The 19147-nt window shown below is 38.6% G+C and overlaps 1 protein-coding gene across 4 annotated transcripts in view; it reads right to left on the bottom strand.

Moving 5' to 3' along the window:
• The window catches only part of Cd2ap (CD2 associated protein), an 87632-nt gene that overhangs the window by 31269 nt on the left and 37216 nt on the right, over positions 1–19147 (bottom strand). For all 4 annotated transcript variants that reach the window (XM_076557840.1, XM_076557838.1, XM_076557839.1 and 1 more), the window contains exons 4-6: positions 17832–17932; positions 9769–9889; positions 3755–3942 (exon numbers count right to left, since the gene is read on the bottom strand). In XM_076557840.1, coding sequence (XP_076413955.1) covers positions 3755–3942; positions 9769–9889; positions 17832–17932 — 410 coding nt within the window. The remainder of the gene's footprint in view (positions 1–3754; positions 3943–9768; positions 9890–17831; positions 17933–19147) is intronic.

Raw genomic sequence — 19147 nt, 5'->3', positions numbered from 1 at the left:
ACAACCATCTATAACTCCTGTCCCAGGGAATCCAAGCCCCTTTCTGGCCTCTGAAGGTACTATGCACACATTTGGTACATGCAGGCAAAACACCCACACACTCAAAAATAAATAAGTCTAAAAGTTTTTTTTAAGATTTTACTTTAATTTAAATATATATATGCCATATATATATGGCTATGTGTGGGAATGTTCATGTGAATTCAGTTGCCCATAGAGGACAAAAGATAGTGTTGATCCCTGGAGCTGGAGTCACAGGTGGCTGGAGTCACCTGACAAGGATATTAGGAACTGAACTCTGGTCTTCTACAAGACCAATATGCATTCTTAACTGCTGGGTCATGTCTCCAGCCCAAGAACAATACCATTAAACCAAGTTTTCCTTTACACTTTCCCAGCCCTCCCTATCGGTCCTTATAGTCAGGTTAGTAAAATAACTAAAAATCAGCAATAAAAAATTAATAATCTCAAAATTTCCTCAAATGATAGCTATTACTTTTTTTTCTTACATGTACAGGTATTTTGCCTGCATGTATATCTGTGCATTGAGTGTATATAGTGTCCATAGAGGCCAGAAGAGGGCAGTGGATCCCCTGAGACTGGAGTTACAGAGGGTTCTGTGTCACTATGTGGATGCTAGGAATCGAACCCAGGTCCTCTGGAAGAGCAGCCAATGCTCTTAGCCACTAAGCCATCTCTCTAGTCCCAATAGCCACTAATTTTTAAAACTACCTAAAAATAATATACTCTGGTATCCACATTATGATTTAATAATAGAACTTCCTAAATAAATAAAAATAATAATCACTTTACACATATTGAAACTTAATCCTTACAAATTTCTGCATCAAGTAGGGATTTATCATTCTTCCTTTTTACATTAGGAAGCAGTTCATCATTCAAAGCAGTGATTTCAGTCCTGGAGCCCACGTCTCAACCTATAAAAATGGACTCTTAACAACACTAAACCTTAAAATTAGAGGGAATTTTAAAATTAATTTTATGTATTTTAATTTCTTACATGTATATACTATATTTTTGAGTTTCATATATGAGTGCTACATTTATCTACATTACAACCCTGAAGTAGAGGGAATTTTAAAAACTTTGTACTTCATTACTATTGGAACGAAAATGTTTAGGTACTGTTAAAACTATTCCATAATCTGCTTAGACATTTCTCCATAGAGTATGGTAGGTCCTGAACTACCTTTAACAAGTGTTTCCTTGAGTCCTCTACCCAAATAGAACAGTACATAGAACATGACATTAGACTTCAATGGTTAAAAAATTGAATACACTGATAACTAACCTATCATTATGTTTTTTGCATCTTCCGAAATACTCACTTTAATTTCTGCCAGTTCTAACCATACCTTTCAATATGGTATCACCTAAAACATACCAAGTGCTCCCTATTTTATTAAATAATGTGACTCTGAGACTACTCTTACTAATAATTGAGTAGTAAACATCATTAATTGTGACTGACAGGATGCTAATGTAATATCATTAATCAAATAAGTTAGTACAATCACACATTTTTAGAGCTTAAAGGGACCCATGTTCATTTAGTCCAATATCCCTCACAGAACAAAAATCTGTAAAACACCATTTCACAAAACTAAGAATCCAATCCATTATACCCTATAATCAATCAATCTCCCTCTCCCTCTCTCTCTCAAGACAGCATTTCACTATGGAGCCCTAAGGAGCCTGGAAATTGAGATGTATACCAGACAGGCCTCTCTCTAACTCACAGAGATTTACCTGCCTCTGCCTTGAGTGCTAGATTTAAAGAAACATGTCATCACACTAGACTAGACCTTAAAATCATAATGCCAAAGAGTCTCAGAGATCGGAAAAGGAAGGGCAGGAAGAAGAAAGAGGTGCTCTTTCCTGAATCTAACTCACAATTAAATAGGAAAATACGTAGCAACCTGGCAGAGGAGAAGACTATTAAAAATCACCATCTTGGGAGAAATAACAATGCATTTCACCAACCAAATGAGATGTAGCTGAATTGGATAAATAATGAAATATCTTAAACCTTTAAGAGATAAGGAGATATAAATGAGAATTATATTCTGGAGAGATGGCACAGCAGATAGAGAACTTTCTGCTCTTAAAGAAGACCCAGGTTTGGTCCAACTCCCACTCAGCAGCTCAATCAAGCACATGAAACTCCAGTTTCAGATGATCTAGCTCCCTCTTCTGATATTCTCGGGTTCATGTGTGCATGTTACACACATATGCACGCATGCACACACATACACATAAAATAAAACAAAATAAAACTTTTTTTTTGGTTTTTCGAGACAGGGTTTCTCTGTGTAGCTTTGCGCCTTTCCTGGGACTCACTTGGTAGTCCAGGTTGGCCTCAAACTCACAGAGATCCACCTGGCTCTGCCTCCCGAGTGCTGGGATTAAAGGCGTGCGCCACCACCGCCTGGCGACTTTTTTTTTTTTTTTAAGAAAAGATGATAACTATAGGGATAAAGCTCATTTCTTCTGAAGCAATTACTCAGTCAGTATCTCCAAAGTACAGACATTGGGAACAAAAATTTCCAAAGACATGCTCAAGACTGCAATTATTTCCCCTCAAAACAAAAATCTGAAGGCTTAGTTTGTAGCTTTTCATTAGATCTTATAAATTATGGATTGTTCTCTTGACTTCATTTGAAAATGCTAGTAAAATGCTAATAAAATTATCTAAACACTAAGAAGTGAGGTTAGTAAATTTAGCTACTGTTGAGAATCCAGAGAAAAGTTAAGTAGCACTTAGGTATTTAATATTTCATTTTCAATTCACTTTAATAGTTCATTTTTAGCTATCTATTAAATTAAAAGAAAAATAACAAATCTTTAGCTGTAAATGACAAAAAGAAAGTATCTCCCTTTTATATTTACGCTGTTATAACTACAAGACCCTAAGGTTGCCAGTAAGAAAAGTCTATCTTGGATTTACCAATTAATAAGCCCCTAAGTTTGTAACACTGAAATATAATTATTACCATTACAAATTACAAGAGACATTTCCCATAAACTTCTTTTTTTTTTTTTTTTCCGGAGCTGAGGACTGAACTCAGGGCCTTATACTTACTAGGCAAGCGCTCTACCACTGAGCTAAATCGCCAACCCCTCCCATAAACTTGTTATGCATAAGTCTCTATAACCCCCAAAAGGAAATTAACAGACTTCCAAATTTTACAACTTAAAAAAAATGCTTAGTGATGAGGGGTGAAATACCAGGGGGATCTTGAGGTCCAGGCTAGCCTGGGTTACATAAGGAATCCTTATCTCAAAAAAGCATATAAACAAACAGAAGGCCAATACTCTTACTCCTAAAGTGCTAAATGAAACAACGAATAAAATTAACCTGTTAAATTCATTATTACTACCTGTGATGGTTAGCTATGATCACTACCTGTGATGATTAGTTTTTGTCAACCTGACACAAACTACCATCACCCAAGAGATAAGCTCAACTGAGGAACTGCTTCCATCAGCCTGGCCTGAGGGTCATGTCTGTGAGGCATCTTCTTGATTGCTGACTGATATGAGGAGGACCAGTCCAGCTGAGTAAGCCAGTAAGCAGCATTACTCCGTGGTTCCTGCCTCTATTCCTGCTTGAGTCCTGCTCTGATTTCCCTCAATGATGGACTGATTAGGACATGTGAGCCAAATAAACTTTCCTCCCTCCAAGTCAGATTTGCTCAGTATGTAACACAATAACGGAGAACCAGTACACTACCTTTTCTGGTTTCTTCTCTTCTGTTTCACTACTGGATGTTCTTGTCCTAAGTTTCACAGAGCCTTCTTTAAAAATATCTCCAAATCCAATCCCTCGAATTTTCTTTGGCTGTGTAACTGATCCAGGAGCAGTTTCACTCGCATTCCCCGGAGATAGTAAAGGTGAGGTAGAGCCAGTCAAGGCTATTTCTAAAAGAAGAATTTTGTTTATGAAGAATGACACCCAAAATTACAGAAATCTTTACATCACTTTCTACAGTATCTGTATCTTATACTAAAAAAAAAAAAAGAAGAAGAAAAGAACAAAGACAGTAAGATAAACAGCACAGTGCTCAAACATCCTAGAGAAAGATGTACTTTACATTGGTTGTTGTTGCTGTGTTGAATAAAACAGTAGATATTCTAATTATAATTTTATGACAAAGAAATTCAGGAAACTGGGGGCTGGAGAGACGGCTCAGCAGTTAAGAGCACTGACTGCTCTTCCAGAGGACCCAGTTCAATTCCCAGCACCATGGCAGTTCAAAACTGTCTGTAACTCCAGTTCTAGGGCATCTGACACCCTCACATCGATGCACATGAAATAAAGTTAAATAATTTTTTTTTTAAAAAAAAGGAAATTCAGGAAACTAACACAAAAGATTCTTAGCAAGATGCTACAGCTTAGATATGGTTTGTCTCCTAAAGGTTCATGTGCTTGTTAATGGTACAGAAAGGTGATGAAACATCTAAGAGGTGGCACCCACTAGGAGATGGCTGATTCACCACCACCTGGGGCACTAGTGTTAGGATTTGCAGGCGGGGATTAGTTCATGAAAGAGCATTTTGCTATAAAGAAGCTTCACAGTAGTATTTCGTTTCCTGAAGGGCCCTTTGATATTAATATTGCCATCCTAGATATAGTATATCTTACACAGAATACCAAGTTCTATCTTTCTTGTTACCTGTTTTGAGGCTCTGATAGTATACTTACCTGTCTGGCAATCTTGTCCTTTCAATTTTCAGACCATTTATTAATATAAATGTTTTTATTTTTATTCCTTTTCTATTTCTCATCTTGGTTTGTCCCATTGCCTATTAGCATCTCTCTTTTTTTTTTTTTTTTTTTTTTTTTTTTTTTTTTTTTTTTGGTTTTTCGAGACAGGGTTTCTCTTGTGTAGCTTTGCGCCTTTCCTGGAACTCACTTGGTAGCCCAGGCTGGCCTCGAACTCACAGAGATCCGCCTGCCTCTGCCTCCCGAGTGCTGGGATTAAAGGCGTGCGCCACCACCGCCCGGCTAGCATCTCCTTTTAATAGCTCATTAAATACCCCTCTGCTGCAGTTTGAATGTACACTTATAGTCAATGAAAATATATATAGATATGTATACATATCTATATCTATCTATCTATCTATCTATCTATCTATCTATCTATATCACTATTTACCCTAAAACCTGTCCCTTTTTTCATTAAATTTGCACAACAAAAGCTACTTTATGTGTACCTCCACATAGTGACATAAAAAATTTTTTTTAAATCCAAACAAATCCTTTGTTTGAAAAATTAATCAAGAAATCATGGATTATACTGGGTATTGAGGAAAAGTAATACAAAAGAGACACCTGATGAAAATACAGCATTCAATAAAACAAGCCAATCTACCATTAATCTTACAACAGCAGTCTAGACACTTTTCAAGTTGGCCCCACACTTTGTGTTTGTGTCTATTTGTGTGAAGGAATGGCGGGAAGGAGGGAGAGAGAGGAAGGGACATTGTCTTGATTATCTTTATGTGGATAGGCCCATATTCCCTAACAGGGCTCTAACTCAACATCTCAAAGTAAATTCACCATCTCTCCCAACTTAAACCTATCTCCAGAAACAGTTATCTGCATCAACCCAAGGACTACCTGGTAATCTCTGACTACTCTTCTTCAGTCACTCTGTAGCCTATCCTAACTAGATCCTCTATGATACAGAACCTAAATAGCACTCCCGTTCTTCCCATGGCTGTCCACCACCACAACATTCTTCTAGTTTAGACGATTACGCTCTCTACCTAAATCACCAAAATACCCCCAGCCGGTGCTGCCAACCCATTCTTCTTCTATGCACTCTCCCCACTGTAAGCAAAACAAGCCAGCTTACAAAGACAGTTCTGATCACTTCACTCCCCACAAGCCTTCTCTGTGATTAGTGTTTTTAATGCCTCAAGCCTGACAGTTTCTCCACCCTTAACACCACCTTGAACTACATAATCCAAAATCACTCTGAACTGAATGCCTTTCAGGATCTTGAAAAACCTATGGTTGTTCTTCACTCTTCAAATTTGCTGAGGCACTGTCTATTTATTTTGAGACTTCTGCAAAAGGTTTTTTCCCTCTCTTACATACATCTATAGTACTCTGAAGTTTCTTGTGACAAATATTTTGCATGTCAAATTAAATTAACTTTGACTTATTTAATAAATAGCCTTTTATTTTGAATGGAACAAAAGCTTCAAAGTGGGGTTGGGGGTGGGGGAGCCTTGGTTATTCACCACTGAATCCCCAGAATCAAGCACAGAATGTTGGACAACAAGCACTCAATATACTCAAAGTGAACTATGGATGTTAAGTGAATAGCAGTTTTTTCATGCAGGGTTCCCTTCAGTCTATGATTATTAGATTTCAGATTTAATGCCATGCCTCCACTTAAATGTAAATGAACTCTCATATCACTGCTCAGAAACCTCAGTCATGACTCAGGGAAATTAAAATCTAACAGGCAAACCACAGGGCTGCAATGCAAAGAAATGTCTAGTACTTAATTTCCTGTCCATGCCTTCTACACATTAAGTAGTATAAAAGAAAGCAACAGAAACCCAACTGTGATCTTACTACTCAGTGGATAATCAGGAGTTTCAGCACCCTTAATGATACCAATACCCTCAACAGTTAAGGTTTCACTTTCTACACTGTCTGAAAAGTTCTCTGTATACCAAAAAGTACTATTCTTTCATTCATTGGACATCAATATGTCACACTATTCCACAAAATAGGCATTTGGCAGTGAACAAAATTTATATATTCTAATAAGTAGTTTTGCCAATGTGTTTGTGTGTGTGTGTGTGTGTAAACAGGAATAGTAAATCCTGCTTCAAAATGAAATCAAAGGGAAGATAATTAAAGAGAAGGGGTTGAGACTTTTGGTTTTTTTATACAAGAGCAGTCAGAAAAGGCATCAATAATGAAGTGATTAATAAGAGAATACTAAATCAGACAAGAGGCCATCAGAATACTTCAAAGAGCCTTCCAAGCAAAGACACAATGAAGTCACAGCATCCATGGAAGTTCCATATCCAAGTGTTTTGTATTCAGATTCAACCAAGTGGAAATGTGGTTGGACATATGAAAGCTGCATCTTCACAAACTTTTTCTTGTTTTCCCTTATAAATACAGTGTAACAACTATTTATATTGTTTTAGGTATTGTAAGTAAAACTGCAAATTACTTAACATACACAATCAGATGTGCCTAAATTATATGCAAATTCTATGCCATTTTAGAAAGAAACTGTAATATCCTCTGATTTTGATATCTATGGGGAACCCTAGAACCTAAGATCCCCCCCCATACTAAACGAAAACAATGTACTGAATCCACTCAAGAAAAATCAAAGCAATTGGTGTACACTCTCCAAAAGTCTCAATCCCCAGAAAAGCAGACAGAAGATAAAGGAACTGGTCTAAAGACACAAAGTAAACCGTATGTGTGTTCCTGAGTTCAGAAGAAAAAGTATCATTATATAAGCATAACAGAACAATTAAAGAAGTCTGTAGATGAACTATGTGTGAAACGATACTATCCATATAAAGTATCTTGATTTGATGATGATAATGTAACTATGAGGCTATCCTTGATCTAAAAGATTAACAAGATTTTAAAAACAGCTATAGAGAGAACATGAACAATCATTAGCACATGGTGAATTGTTAACTGGATAAATCTGGGTAAAAGAAGCATGAGAAGTCTTGCATTTTTATGTTTCCCCGTGTTAAAAAGAAACATTTCTAGCACATGTCTGTAATCTTAGCACCTGGGAGATTGAGGCAGAAGGATTACCTTGAATTTGAGGCCAACCTGGACTATAGCAAAACCCTTCCTCGGGGGGGGGGGGGGGGGGGGGGGGGGGGGCCTTCAAAAAAATGGTCCTATAAGCCAACACTTTAAAATAAAAGTACTCAGCAACGAAATTCAAACAATCGAACTCTTAGAAATTCTGATCTTCAATAAAAATAAAAGCATATAATCCTAACAGTGTCAGTTTTCTCTGATACAAAATGAGAGGCGAGGAGCTGGAGAGATGGGTCTGTAGTTAAGAGCACTTTGCTGCTCTTCCAGAGGACCTGAATTCACTTCCCAGCACCCATATCAGTCAGCTCACAACTGTCTGTAACTCTAGCTCAGGAGATCCATCATCCTTTTCTGGCCTCCCTGGGCATCCACATACTCACATGCAGATATACATACACACAGAAAGAAACAAAAAAATTTAATAAATAAAAATTAAAATCAACCAAATGAAACTAGGGTGTTATACGGACTTTCTAGGTATCTAGATGTTTCTGAACTTCACTCTATCACCTCATGCCATTTCCTGCCATTTGAAAAGCCTAGCTTTTCCTCCCAAAAATTAATTTTCTTCATATTTTCTACCATTTACTAAGACTGCCTTCTTGGGCTGGGGAGAGACTGGCTGCTATCAGAAAACCTAGGTTTGATTCCCAGCACACAAATGGCAGCTTACAACTGTCTGTTAACTCCAGCCTTGAAGGATCCAAAACTTTCTTCTAGCCTCGGAGAGAACCAGGCACACACGTGGCATACACAATACATGCAGGCAAAACACCCATAAAAATTAAATAAATTAAAAATTTTTTAAAAAAGGGAAAAAAAAGACTGCCTGCTCTCCAGGCTCCGAGTTTCTTAAGTTGTAGTATTAGGGAAGATACCATCCAATTCATATGCAGAAATAAACACATAATTATGAATGATGACAAAAGTTGCAGGGACTTCTTCTTAAAGTCTGAAACAGTAAAGCTAAAAGCACAACACTTAAGAATAATTTCAAAACTGAACTCTAGATTTCTTTTATCAATTACATTTAATGCTACTACAGATACATTTTTATTTTTATTTTGTAAGGATTTATTTTAATTATTTGCACAGGTGGGTGTGTGTCCAGGAACCAGATCCTCCTGAAGCTGGAGTTACTGTAGGGTGCTGTGAGCTGCCCAACAAGCATGCTGGGAAACTAACTCAAGTGCTCTGCAAAAGCAGTATGTGCTCTTAACTGCTGAGTCATCTCTCCAACCTAAAGGCTATGAAATTTTTAATTATTATTTGGATTTATTTTCCTAAATACCACAGCAAATAGTATTAAATTTTAAAAAATAGTATTAATTTATAACTAGCTTGGGTTAGTATTTCCTCAATTAAATTCCTTGAATGGAGAGCATATAAAGACGAATTTGTGTTTTCAATTGACAAGAGATCAAAGTTTACTAAGCTACACATGGTAGGACACATACTTGGAATCCTAGCACTTGAGAGGCTGAAACAGGAGGATTGCTACAAGTTCAAAGCCAGCCTGGCCGACACAGTGAGTTCTATGTCAGATAAAGCTACATATAGAGAACTTACCTCAAAAGACCAAATAACAATAATAGCAAGAACAACTAAGTGGCATTTGACTGTAGGGAAAACAGAATCTGATGTATAAATATAGAAAACAAAAGTAAGATTGCTATTTTAAATTTTCTCAATTATTAAGCTAGGCCATCTGAAAACTCAGCAGTTCAAAAAGTACAGATAAATAATAGGATAAAACAGAACTGAGGGAAAGAAAAAGAAACTATTTGACCAGGTGTTTTTCCCCCTTTTATTCCCATTACAATATGCATTTTTAAACTAGATAAACTGAAACTGATTAAGCACTCAAAAAAAAAAAAAAAATTCCAGAAGATAAAGCCACAGTAAAGTCTTTCACCTACCTGATTCATCCTGACCTTCGTGAGTTTCACCATCATCCGTGAGCTCTAACTCTTTCACAAAGTTTGAGGGGAAAAGTCCCAACTTATTGTTTAGGGTTCCGCTCCACCAGCCTTCCTCTACCTGAAAAAGGTCACAGCTCAAAAGTAATAAAACTCTTTTAAGTGAAAACCTTCACTCTATGGGAAAACTGAGCTGTAAAAATAAATGAGCAATAATAAATGATGCAAAACAAGCACTTTTAAAAGAAAGAAAACGCAAGTCAGGAATATATTTTAAGTATCTAAAGTCTAATATTTCTAAATTAATATAAGGTTAGTCATGCGTGGGATTAATCATATTACTTGCAGCGTTTACAATGAGAACTTACAATCAATTACAACCTATGAAGCAAACACTTTTTACAAAAGTGACAGAGTATAATGCCTAACTGGGAAAGCACACAGCTCCTGACCCACACATTACTAAGCCTTGTTTTATAAATATAAGATATATTATTTACTTAAAAATCTTTCTTTGGACAAAGTTTAGTAACTAAGAATATAATTTCCCGGACCAGTGAAATGACTCAGCAGGTAAGAGTGCTTGCCAATCCTGACTACCTAAGTTTGATCCCTGAAGCCCACAGAGTAAAAGAAAACTGACTCCCAAAAGTTGTTCTATGACCTCTATACATGTGCCATGACATGAGCATAACACATGTATGCGCGCGCGCACACATACACACACACACACACACACACACACACACACACACACACACACACACACACACACACACACTCAGTGGTTAGGAATGAAGAAGAAAGCCGGGTGGTGGTGGTGTGCGCCTTTAATTCTAGCACTCAGGAGGCAAAGGTAGGAGGATCTCTGTGAGTTCAAGGCCAGCCTGGGCTCAAAGTGAGTTCCAGGAAAGTCGCCAAAGCTAAACAGAGAAACCATGTCTCAGAAAGAAAGAAAGAGACAGAGACAGAGAGACAGAGAGACAGAGAGAGAGAGAGAGAGAGAGAGAGAGAGAGAGAGAGAGAGAGAGAGAGAGAGAGAGAGAGGATGGATCAGAATTCAATTCCCAGCACTCATGTCAGACAGCTCCCAACATCCCAGCTCTTGGGGATCACAAACCTCTACCCACCTCAGGCACCTGCACACATATGCACATACAGCCACATACATACAAATAATTAAAAACAAATTTAATAATAAATGTAAAAACATTTCTAAGGATGTAATTTCCTAAGTGGTATAAAATCTTATTTCTCCTTTTAGTTAAACAGTGATTTTTAAACAAAGTATGAAAAAATTATTTTGGTTTTATTGTTTGTTCATGTTATGTGTATGAGCATTTGTCTGAATGTGGTGTTATGCACCACATGCATGTAGTAGTCTCAGAAGCCATAAGAAGTCATCAGAGCCCCGGAACTGGAGTTACCATGTGAGCTGCCATGTGAATGCTGGGAAGTGAACTGGGGTCCTCCAGAAGAGCAGCCAGTACTCTCAAATACTGAGCCATCTCTCCAATCCTGAAAAAAAATCACTTTCAAAATTCATCTAATAAGCACCTTACTCCAAAAAGAATATTCTCATGAATCAAATTCTTTAACAGAGGCTGAAGAGATGGCTCAGCAGTTAAGATCACTGGCTGTTCTTCCAGAGGACCCAGGTTCAATTCCCAGCACCAAATGGCAGGTCATAACTGTCTGTAACTCGAGTTTCAAGGAACCTGACACCCTCACATAGACATACATGAAAGCAAAACACCAATGCACATTAAAAGAAGAAATCTTTAACACAGCATTTAGACTCAGTAATAATAAGATTGCTCAATTTATTAAAAAATATTCAGTAATTGTTTTCAGATGTATAGTTTCTGCTGTGGATGCTGAAGGGTTTTAGTGAGTAACAGTATATTTTGAAGAGTACATTGCTGACTGTCACCATTTACTTATCAGCACTACATCACAGCTAGAAATATATCATTTACATAAATCATCTTCAATGTTATCTACCTTATAACTGAAAGCAAACTTCTCTCCACATATACTTTTTTGGCTGTTCTGGAACTCACTAAGTAGACTAGGCTGGTCTCAAATTCACAAAGATCCACTTGTCTCAGCCTCCAGATTACTATGCCCAATCCGAAAACCAACTTTTGATAAATAATTTCTATAATAGGCACTCTTTATGTACAAGCCATGATTTATTTGCTAGGAAAAGAGTTGAATCTTGCATATGAGAAATCCCTTTGTTGCCTTTGCTGAAACAGCTAAATTGGGAGAATATTAGACTACAGCAATCCCTGCTCTTGAAGAAAACTACCAAGAAAGCAGTAAGCACATAATTAGAATGTAACTGCTAGGCATGGTGGCACACACCTTTAATCCCAGCACTCAGAAGAAAAGAGACCAACCAATCTTTTTTAGTTCCAAGTCAGCTAAAACTACATAGTGAGTACCTGTCTCAAAACAACCCAAACTACTAATAATGAAATGCAAAACTCAATGCTGTAGTCAAAGTGGGAACAAAGTGCAACAGGCACATAGGAGCATAAGCCTGAAAGTATCAGAATCTGCTCCCCTAAAAGCAAATGACCAAGAAGCTCAACATTAAACCTAAATAAGAATCTTCGCCGGGCGGGGGTGGTGCACGTCTTTAATCCCAGCACTCGGGAGGCAGAGCCAGGCGGATCTTTGTGAGTTCGAGGCCAGCCTGGTCTCCAAAGCGAGTTCCAGGAAAGGCCAAATGCCCTTGGAGGCATCACCATCCCGGACCTCAAACTCTACTATAGAGCTATAGTAATAAAAACAGCTTGGTACTGGTATAAAAACCGACATACGGACCAATGGAATCGAATTGAAGACCCTGACATTAATCCATGCACATATGAACATCTGGTTTTTGACAAAGGAGCCAAAACTATACAATGGAACAAAGAAAGTATCTTCAACTAATGGTGCTGGCATAACTGGATGTCAATATGTAAAAGATTACAAATAGACCCATATCTGTCACCATGCACAAAACTCAAGTCCAAGTGGATCAAAGACCTAAACATAAATCCAGTTACACTAAACTTAATAGAAAAGAAAATAGGAAGCACTCTTGAACGCATTGGCACCGGAGACCATTTCCTAAATAAAACACCGATAGCACAGACCCTGAGCACAACCATTAATAAATGGGACCTCTCGAAACTGAGAAGCTTTTGCAGGGCAAAAGACACAGTCAATAAGACAAAAAGACAGCCAACAGATTGGGAAAAGATCTTCACCAACCCCACATCTGACAGAGGATTGATCTCCACAATATATAAAGAACTCAAGAAACTAGACATCAAAGCACTGAACAGTCCAATTAAAAAATGGGCTAAAGAGCTAAACAGAAAATTCACAAAACAAGAACTACAAATGGCTGAAAGACATTTAAAGAAATGCTCAACATCCTTAATCATCAGAGAAATGCAAATCAAAACGACTCTGAGATACCACCTTACACCTGTTAGAATGGCTACGATCAAAAACACCAATGACAACCAATGTTGGAGAGGATGTGGAGCAAAGGGAACACTCCTCCACTATTGGTGGGAATGTAAACTTGTACAACCACTGTGGAAATCAGTATGGCGGTTTCTCAGAAAATTAGGAATCGAACTACCTCAAGACCCAGCCATCCCACTCTTGGGCATCTACCCAAGGAATGCTGATTTATACCGTAAAGATACATGTTCAGCTATGTTCATAGCAGCACTATTTGTAATAGCCAGAACCTGGAAACAACCTAGATGCCCATCAACAGAAGAATGGATGAAAAAAATGTGGTACATAAACACAATGGAGTACTACTCAGCAGAGAAAAACAATGAAAGCATGAAATTTGCAGGCAAATGGATGGAACTAGAAAAAATCATCCTGAGTGAGGTAACCCAAACCCAGAAAGACAGTTATGGTATTATGTACTCACTCAGTGGTGGATTCTAGATATAAAATAAAGAACAATCAGACCACAACCCATAGAACCATAGAGGCTATATATATAGCATGGAGGTCCCTAGGACGACTGTGGCATATAATAAATTTCAGTTTTACTCAATTATTGAAAAAAAAATAGCCAAATGAATGGAAACACATGAACTATGAACCAAAGGCTGAGGGGCTCCCAGCTGGATCAGGCCCTCTAAATAGGTGAGACAGTTGATTGGCTTGATCAGTTTGGGAGGCATCTAGGCAGTGGGACCAAGTCCTGTGCTCATTGCATGAGTTGGCTGTCTGAAACCTGGAACTTATGCAGGGACACTTGGCTTAGTCTGGGAGGAAGGGACTGGACCTCCCTGGACTGAATCTACCAAGTTGATCACAGTCCTCGGGGGAGGACTTGTCCTGGAGGAGGTGGGAATGGAGGGTGGGCTGGGGGTAAGGGGAGGGCGTGGGAGGGGGGAGAATAGGGGAACCCATGGCTGATATGTAGAACTGAATGATATTGTAAAATAAAAAATATATATCAAAAAAAAAAAAGAATCTTCGCTGGGGTGGTGCACGTCTTGAATCCCAGCACTCGGGAGGCAGAGCCAGGCGGATCTTTGTGAGTTCGAGGCCAGCCTGGTCTCCAAAGCGAGTTCCAGGAAAGGCCAAAGCTACACAGAGAAACCCTGTCTCGAAATCCCCCCCCCCAAAAAAAGATTCTTTTAGATAAAAAGCATGGGGGGAGGAGAGGGTAAATAGTCACATCAAAATACATGATGGTTACAGACAATATAGCTGAAATAAAAGTGCTAGATACAGGGGCTGGAGAAATGGCTCAGAGGTTAAAAGCACTGACTGCTCTTCCAGAGGTCCTGAGTTCAATTTTCACAACCACATGGTGGCTCACAACCATCTGTAATGAGATCTGGTGCCCTCTTCTGGCCTGCAGACATACATGCAGGCAGAACACTGTACACCTAATAAATGAATTAATCTTAAAAAAAAAAAAAGTGCTAGATACATTATGTTTGGGATAGCAAAGTAAAGCAGCAAGCATGAAGAGTTCAGGGGTTTTAGCAGACTCAAGGCAATATGGCTTGTGTCTGACCAGAGCACTCAAGACTAGGGCAGGAGAGTTGCTTTGAGTGTAAACCAGACCCAGCTAAATTGTGAGTTCCTGAAAGTAGGCTACAGAAGGAGACCCTACCTCAAAGAATGAGGGTCAAAGAATGAGGGAAGGAAGAGAAGAAAAAACTAAGATAAAGGATTGTGCTGTGGAACAATCCTCTTGTACACTGTAACGATTTGTCATTGGAATTGGTCTAATAAAATGCTGATTGGCCAGTAGTCAGGCAGGAAGTATAGGTAGGATGACCAAACTAAGGATGATGAAAAAGTGAATGGCAGAGTGAGGAGTCACCAGCCAGATGCAGAGGGAGATGAAAGTGCTATGCTAATATACTGTACTGTCATGTGGCAGAGCATAAATAAGGAATATGGGTTAACTTAACATGTAAGAGGTAGTTAGTAAAAAAAACCTGAGCTACTGGCTGAGCATTTATAATTCATATTCAGCCTCTGAGTCAGTTATTTGGGACCGGGTGGTCAGGACAAAAAAATGTCTGTTTACAGGATTGATAATTTAAGTATGACAAAATGGAACAGACACAAAGAAAAAAACATCAGTATTATTTAAACTCCAACTATCAGCAACTTGTTAAACATTGTTTAAGAAATTCTTGGGAAGGAGAGTGGTAAAGAACACGCATTCAAGCACAGCAATAATGAACTGGACATGGTGACCATGCCTGTACACTCAGCACTGAGGTGGCTGAGGCAGGAGGACCACCTTTAAGGCCAGCCTGGGGTATGAGACCCTGTCTCTAATAAACAAAAAGCAAGCAATCATTTGAAAACAGACTGTACAGTCTAATTTGCTGACACGTGCCTGTAATTCTAGTGCTCAGGAGGTGAAAAGGAAGACTATAGGTTGAGACCAGCCTTAGATACATGGTCAGACCCTGGTTCAAAAAAAAAAAAAAAAAAACAAGGGCCCACTATGCACAGAGCCCTGGGTTCATCTCCATTGTTCAAGACAGGCACAACAAGACAACAAGCTACACACATTCAAATTCAGGCCACTGCATGTCAGGCACATATGAAGTTAAGTGAAGATGGCTTCATAACGTATCTCACACCACAAATGTAGTCTTGGCACCATTATCATCAAGAACTGATAATTTCTATGCTCTCACCCTTCACTCCTGACAGCATCTAAGTGGTTTGTAAGTAGCTATCATTTCCAAGGCTAGACTGTAAAAGGCATTTCACCATGTTGCTGATACAGTTGCATTTAGAATTGTGAAACTGCTATGCAAATCAAAATAAGCACCCTCTACTCAAAATGTGCTTCAAATTTCAGACTATGGAATAAATTTTCTATTAACTTTGCCTAAAATCCAAAGCTTTTTGATTATTACATGAGTAGTCAAGAGGTTTCAGAATCTCAACCATTTCAGATTATAAGATCAACTACCCAGATACTGTAGTGGGTAGCTGCTCCAGCTTTGACCTGGAAGTACTACCCCCTAGCGAGGCTTCTGGTAACTGCCATGTCTACCTATGACACACCCCTGGGGCAGGGCTGAGACAAGAGCCCTTAAGACCAAGATCCAGATGTGCAGGTTCTCTTGGTGCCTGGTGCTCCTGGAGGCTGGAAGACAGACGGGGTCAGAGTTCTCCAGAGAACCCTGCTGAACTGCCACCTCACCTCTTGGATCCTGCAACCAACCCCTTTATTGGCTTTAAGTTACCCCAAAATAAACCTCCTTTTTAACAGCATGGAGTTGCCTTGATAAATCCCCACATTACCATATTGTAAGAAATCCAAGCCAAATGGAAAGGAAATTAAACAGCTGTCCAAGTGGCAGTTCTAGTCTTCAAGGCTGTCAGAGATCAGGTGTGAATAAAGGGGCTTTCTTACAAGGCTCTCACCAGTCCTTGACTTCTGAACTTTCCAGATGAGGCCCTAGACATCACAGAAGAGACAAGCCAATCCTCTTGTGCTCTATCTGCATACTTGAACCACACAACCCACAAACCTAACAGTTGTTTTTGCCACTAATTTTAGGGTAGCTTCTTATGTGTCACGAGTAACAATAAGCAATGTGATTCTCTATGACTCAATCTCTACCTCTGAGAAATGAAGATAAATATTCCCTTCTGTTAGATTGTTTAAAGTTTAAAGGAAATAAATGTGAAACTTACTTAGCACAGCACATCTAAATAAATGTTAACTGTGTCACCACCAGATAGAGTAAATCAGACTGCCTTTTGTCTAGGTATCCTAGAAGTTATCATAGACATCAGTGATAAATGAGAAATTATGACACAAAATCAATTCCTGCTACAATATATTATATCAAGGCACTCACTAAAACAGCATCTTCACTGCCCAGCAAAACTGATAAAATCAGATGTGAGAAATTAGAAATATTTTCATATCTTAGTCTAAAGTATGAAACTGTGAAAAAAGCATACTTGTCTAGTATCTAAATACAACAATTCAGAGAAGACAGACTTTAAAGCAATTTCTGCATTGCACTCCTGTATCATTCAAAAGGATATTTTTCTGCTTCTGTTTTGTGCCAACAGAGAATTAAGATAAGGCTCTCCGGTATTTGGAGCTATTTAAATAACATTAATTTTACTTTTTTAGCATTATTATAATGGTATGTGAGCATGATGTGAGTATGGGTGTGCTCATGCAATGTGCATGCAGAGGTCAGGGGGCAACTTTGTAGTCAGTTCTCTTTCCACCTTTATATGGGTTACAAGGATGGAATTCAGGTAACCAGGCTTGGGTGAGCTATGTTGCCAATAGAAAATTACATTAATTTTAAGCTTGAAAAAATGTTTATTTTTATTTCTTAAGGCAAACACACAAATAGTATATAGCAAGGACAAGTAAAAAAACTGTGTCTTCAAATTTTATTGAAAACAGGCATAAATTTTTATAAATTTTAATATTCTAATGAAGTCGTCTTCTAGAAGCTCTACCACCTAGCTGCTGGCCTACTGTGAATGTACAAAGTCTTTCTGGTCCTTACCTCTTCGTTAATATCAATGATATCCCCCACTGTCAGTTCCAGCTCGTCCTCATTTTGTGGAAGGTACTCAAAAAGAACTTTACACTGACGCTTTTTTGTCTCTAAAAGAAATCATTTTAAAAAAAATATGTTAAGAAAGATCATTTATTTTAAATAGCACTTTTATTCATATACCACAATTATAGTTACAGGAAGTGTAAAAGGGAAATCTAAACAAACGTGAGTATTTACACAGGTAATCACAAACAGCACTCGGTGATTTTTAAATATTTCTCCTACAACATAATATGTTCACCCCCAGATAAAGTGCAAGGCTTCTGGTAATAGAAAACATGGATATACCTGATCCCTTCAATTACACAAAAGCAAAATACCCACAACCAACTTTTAATACTACAAAAACATTTTGACCATAAAAGTATTGTAGGCAAGCCCCTCTAGTGGTAATTTTCAGATTACTTCTTATCACAGCCTAGGAATATTTAAAATGTACTGCTTTTAAGTGACTGTTGAAGGGAAGGCAAGATGGCTGAACAGAAGCATCAACACTCACTTACTTGCTCCTTCCACTAAAGGAAGAGGGGAGGGCAGAAGGAAGAAGGAAGCAGGCTGGCAATAGGTAACAGGCGTACAGCTTCATGTTGAGATAACAAACTGGCATTTAGCCACAGGAAAACAAAAGCTGGTAAAGTCCAGAGCCTTGCAACAGCTGAATAGTAAGAGAAAAAATATCCCAATACCATGTCCCTATCTCAGCAGCTTGGGACCTTTCCCTTCTGCTGGGATAAAGGTGAAAGAGAATCAAAAAACTCTCAGCACAGACACTGGCAGTCCTACCTCCTTGGAAGTTTCACAACCCTGGAAGCTTATATTCTAAAGAGAACCTGAATCTATCCAGCAGTACAGTGTTAGAAAGAGGACTTCATCTCCCAGCAATTCCCCAGGATGCTCAAGAAGGCTTGAGAATTGATGATTGAATCTGGACTGCCATGTTTCAGAGGGTCAGATCTGACTCAGGAGAAAGACACTGATACAAACCCACTAAGAGAGCTACACTTTGACAATCTGGTATAAAGGATGCAGAGTGGAGTGAAGGTGTCAGCCATGAAAACCAAATGATTAGGGAAGCCCACGAACTGAGATGAGGGAGTAGTTAGTCACAAGTAGATCCACTCAGCTCCCAGTTCCACACAAGAAGCTCCTGTCTCTAACAAGATGAGCAGCTCCAAGACTGTCTTCTCCAGCCACATGGTGTGCTGGGGCAGTGTGAAGCAATGTCACTGCACCCTCAGTCACAGTGCTGCCCACGGGGGGGG

The sequence above is a fragment of the Peromyscus maniculatus genome, chromosome 21 (assembly GCF_049852395.1).
Source record: "Peromyscus maniculatus bairdii isolate BWxNUB_F1_BW_parent chromosome 21, HU_Pman_BW_mat_3.1, whole genome shotgun sequence".
NCBI classification, from domain to species: Eukaryota; Metazoa; Chordata; class Mammalia; order Rodentia; family Cricetidae; genus Peromyscus; species Peromyscus maniculatus.
This window is presented reverse-complemented; position numbering and strand designations above follow the sequence as displayed.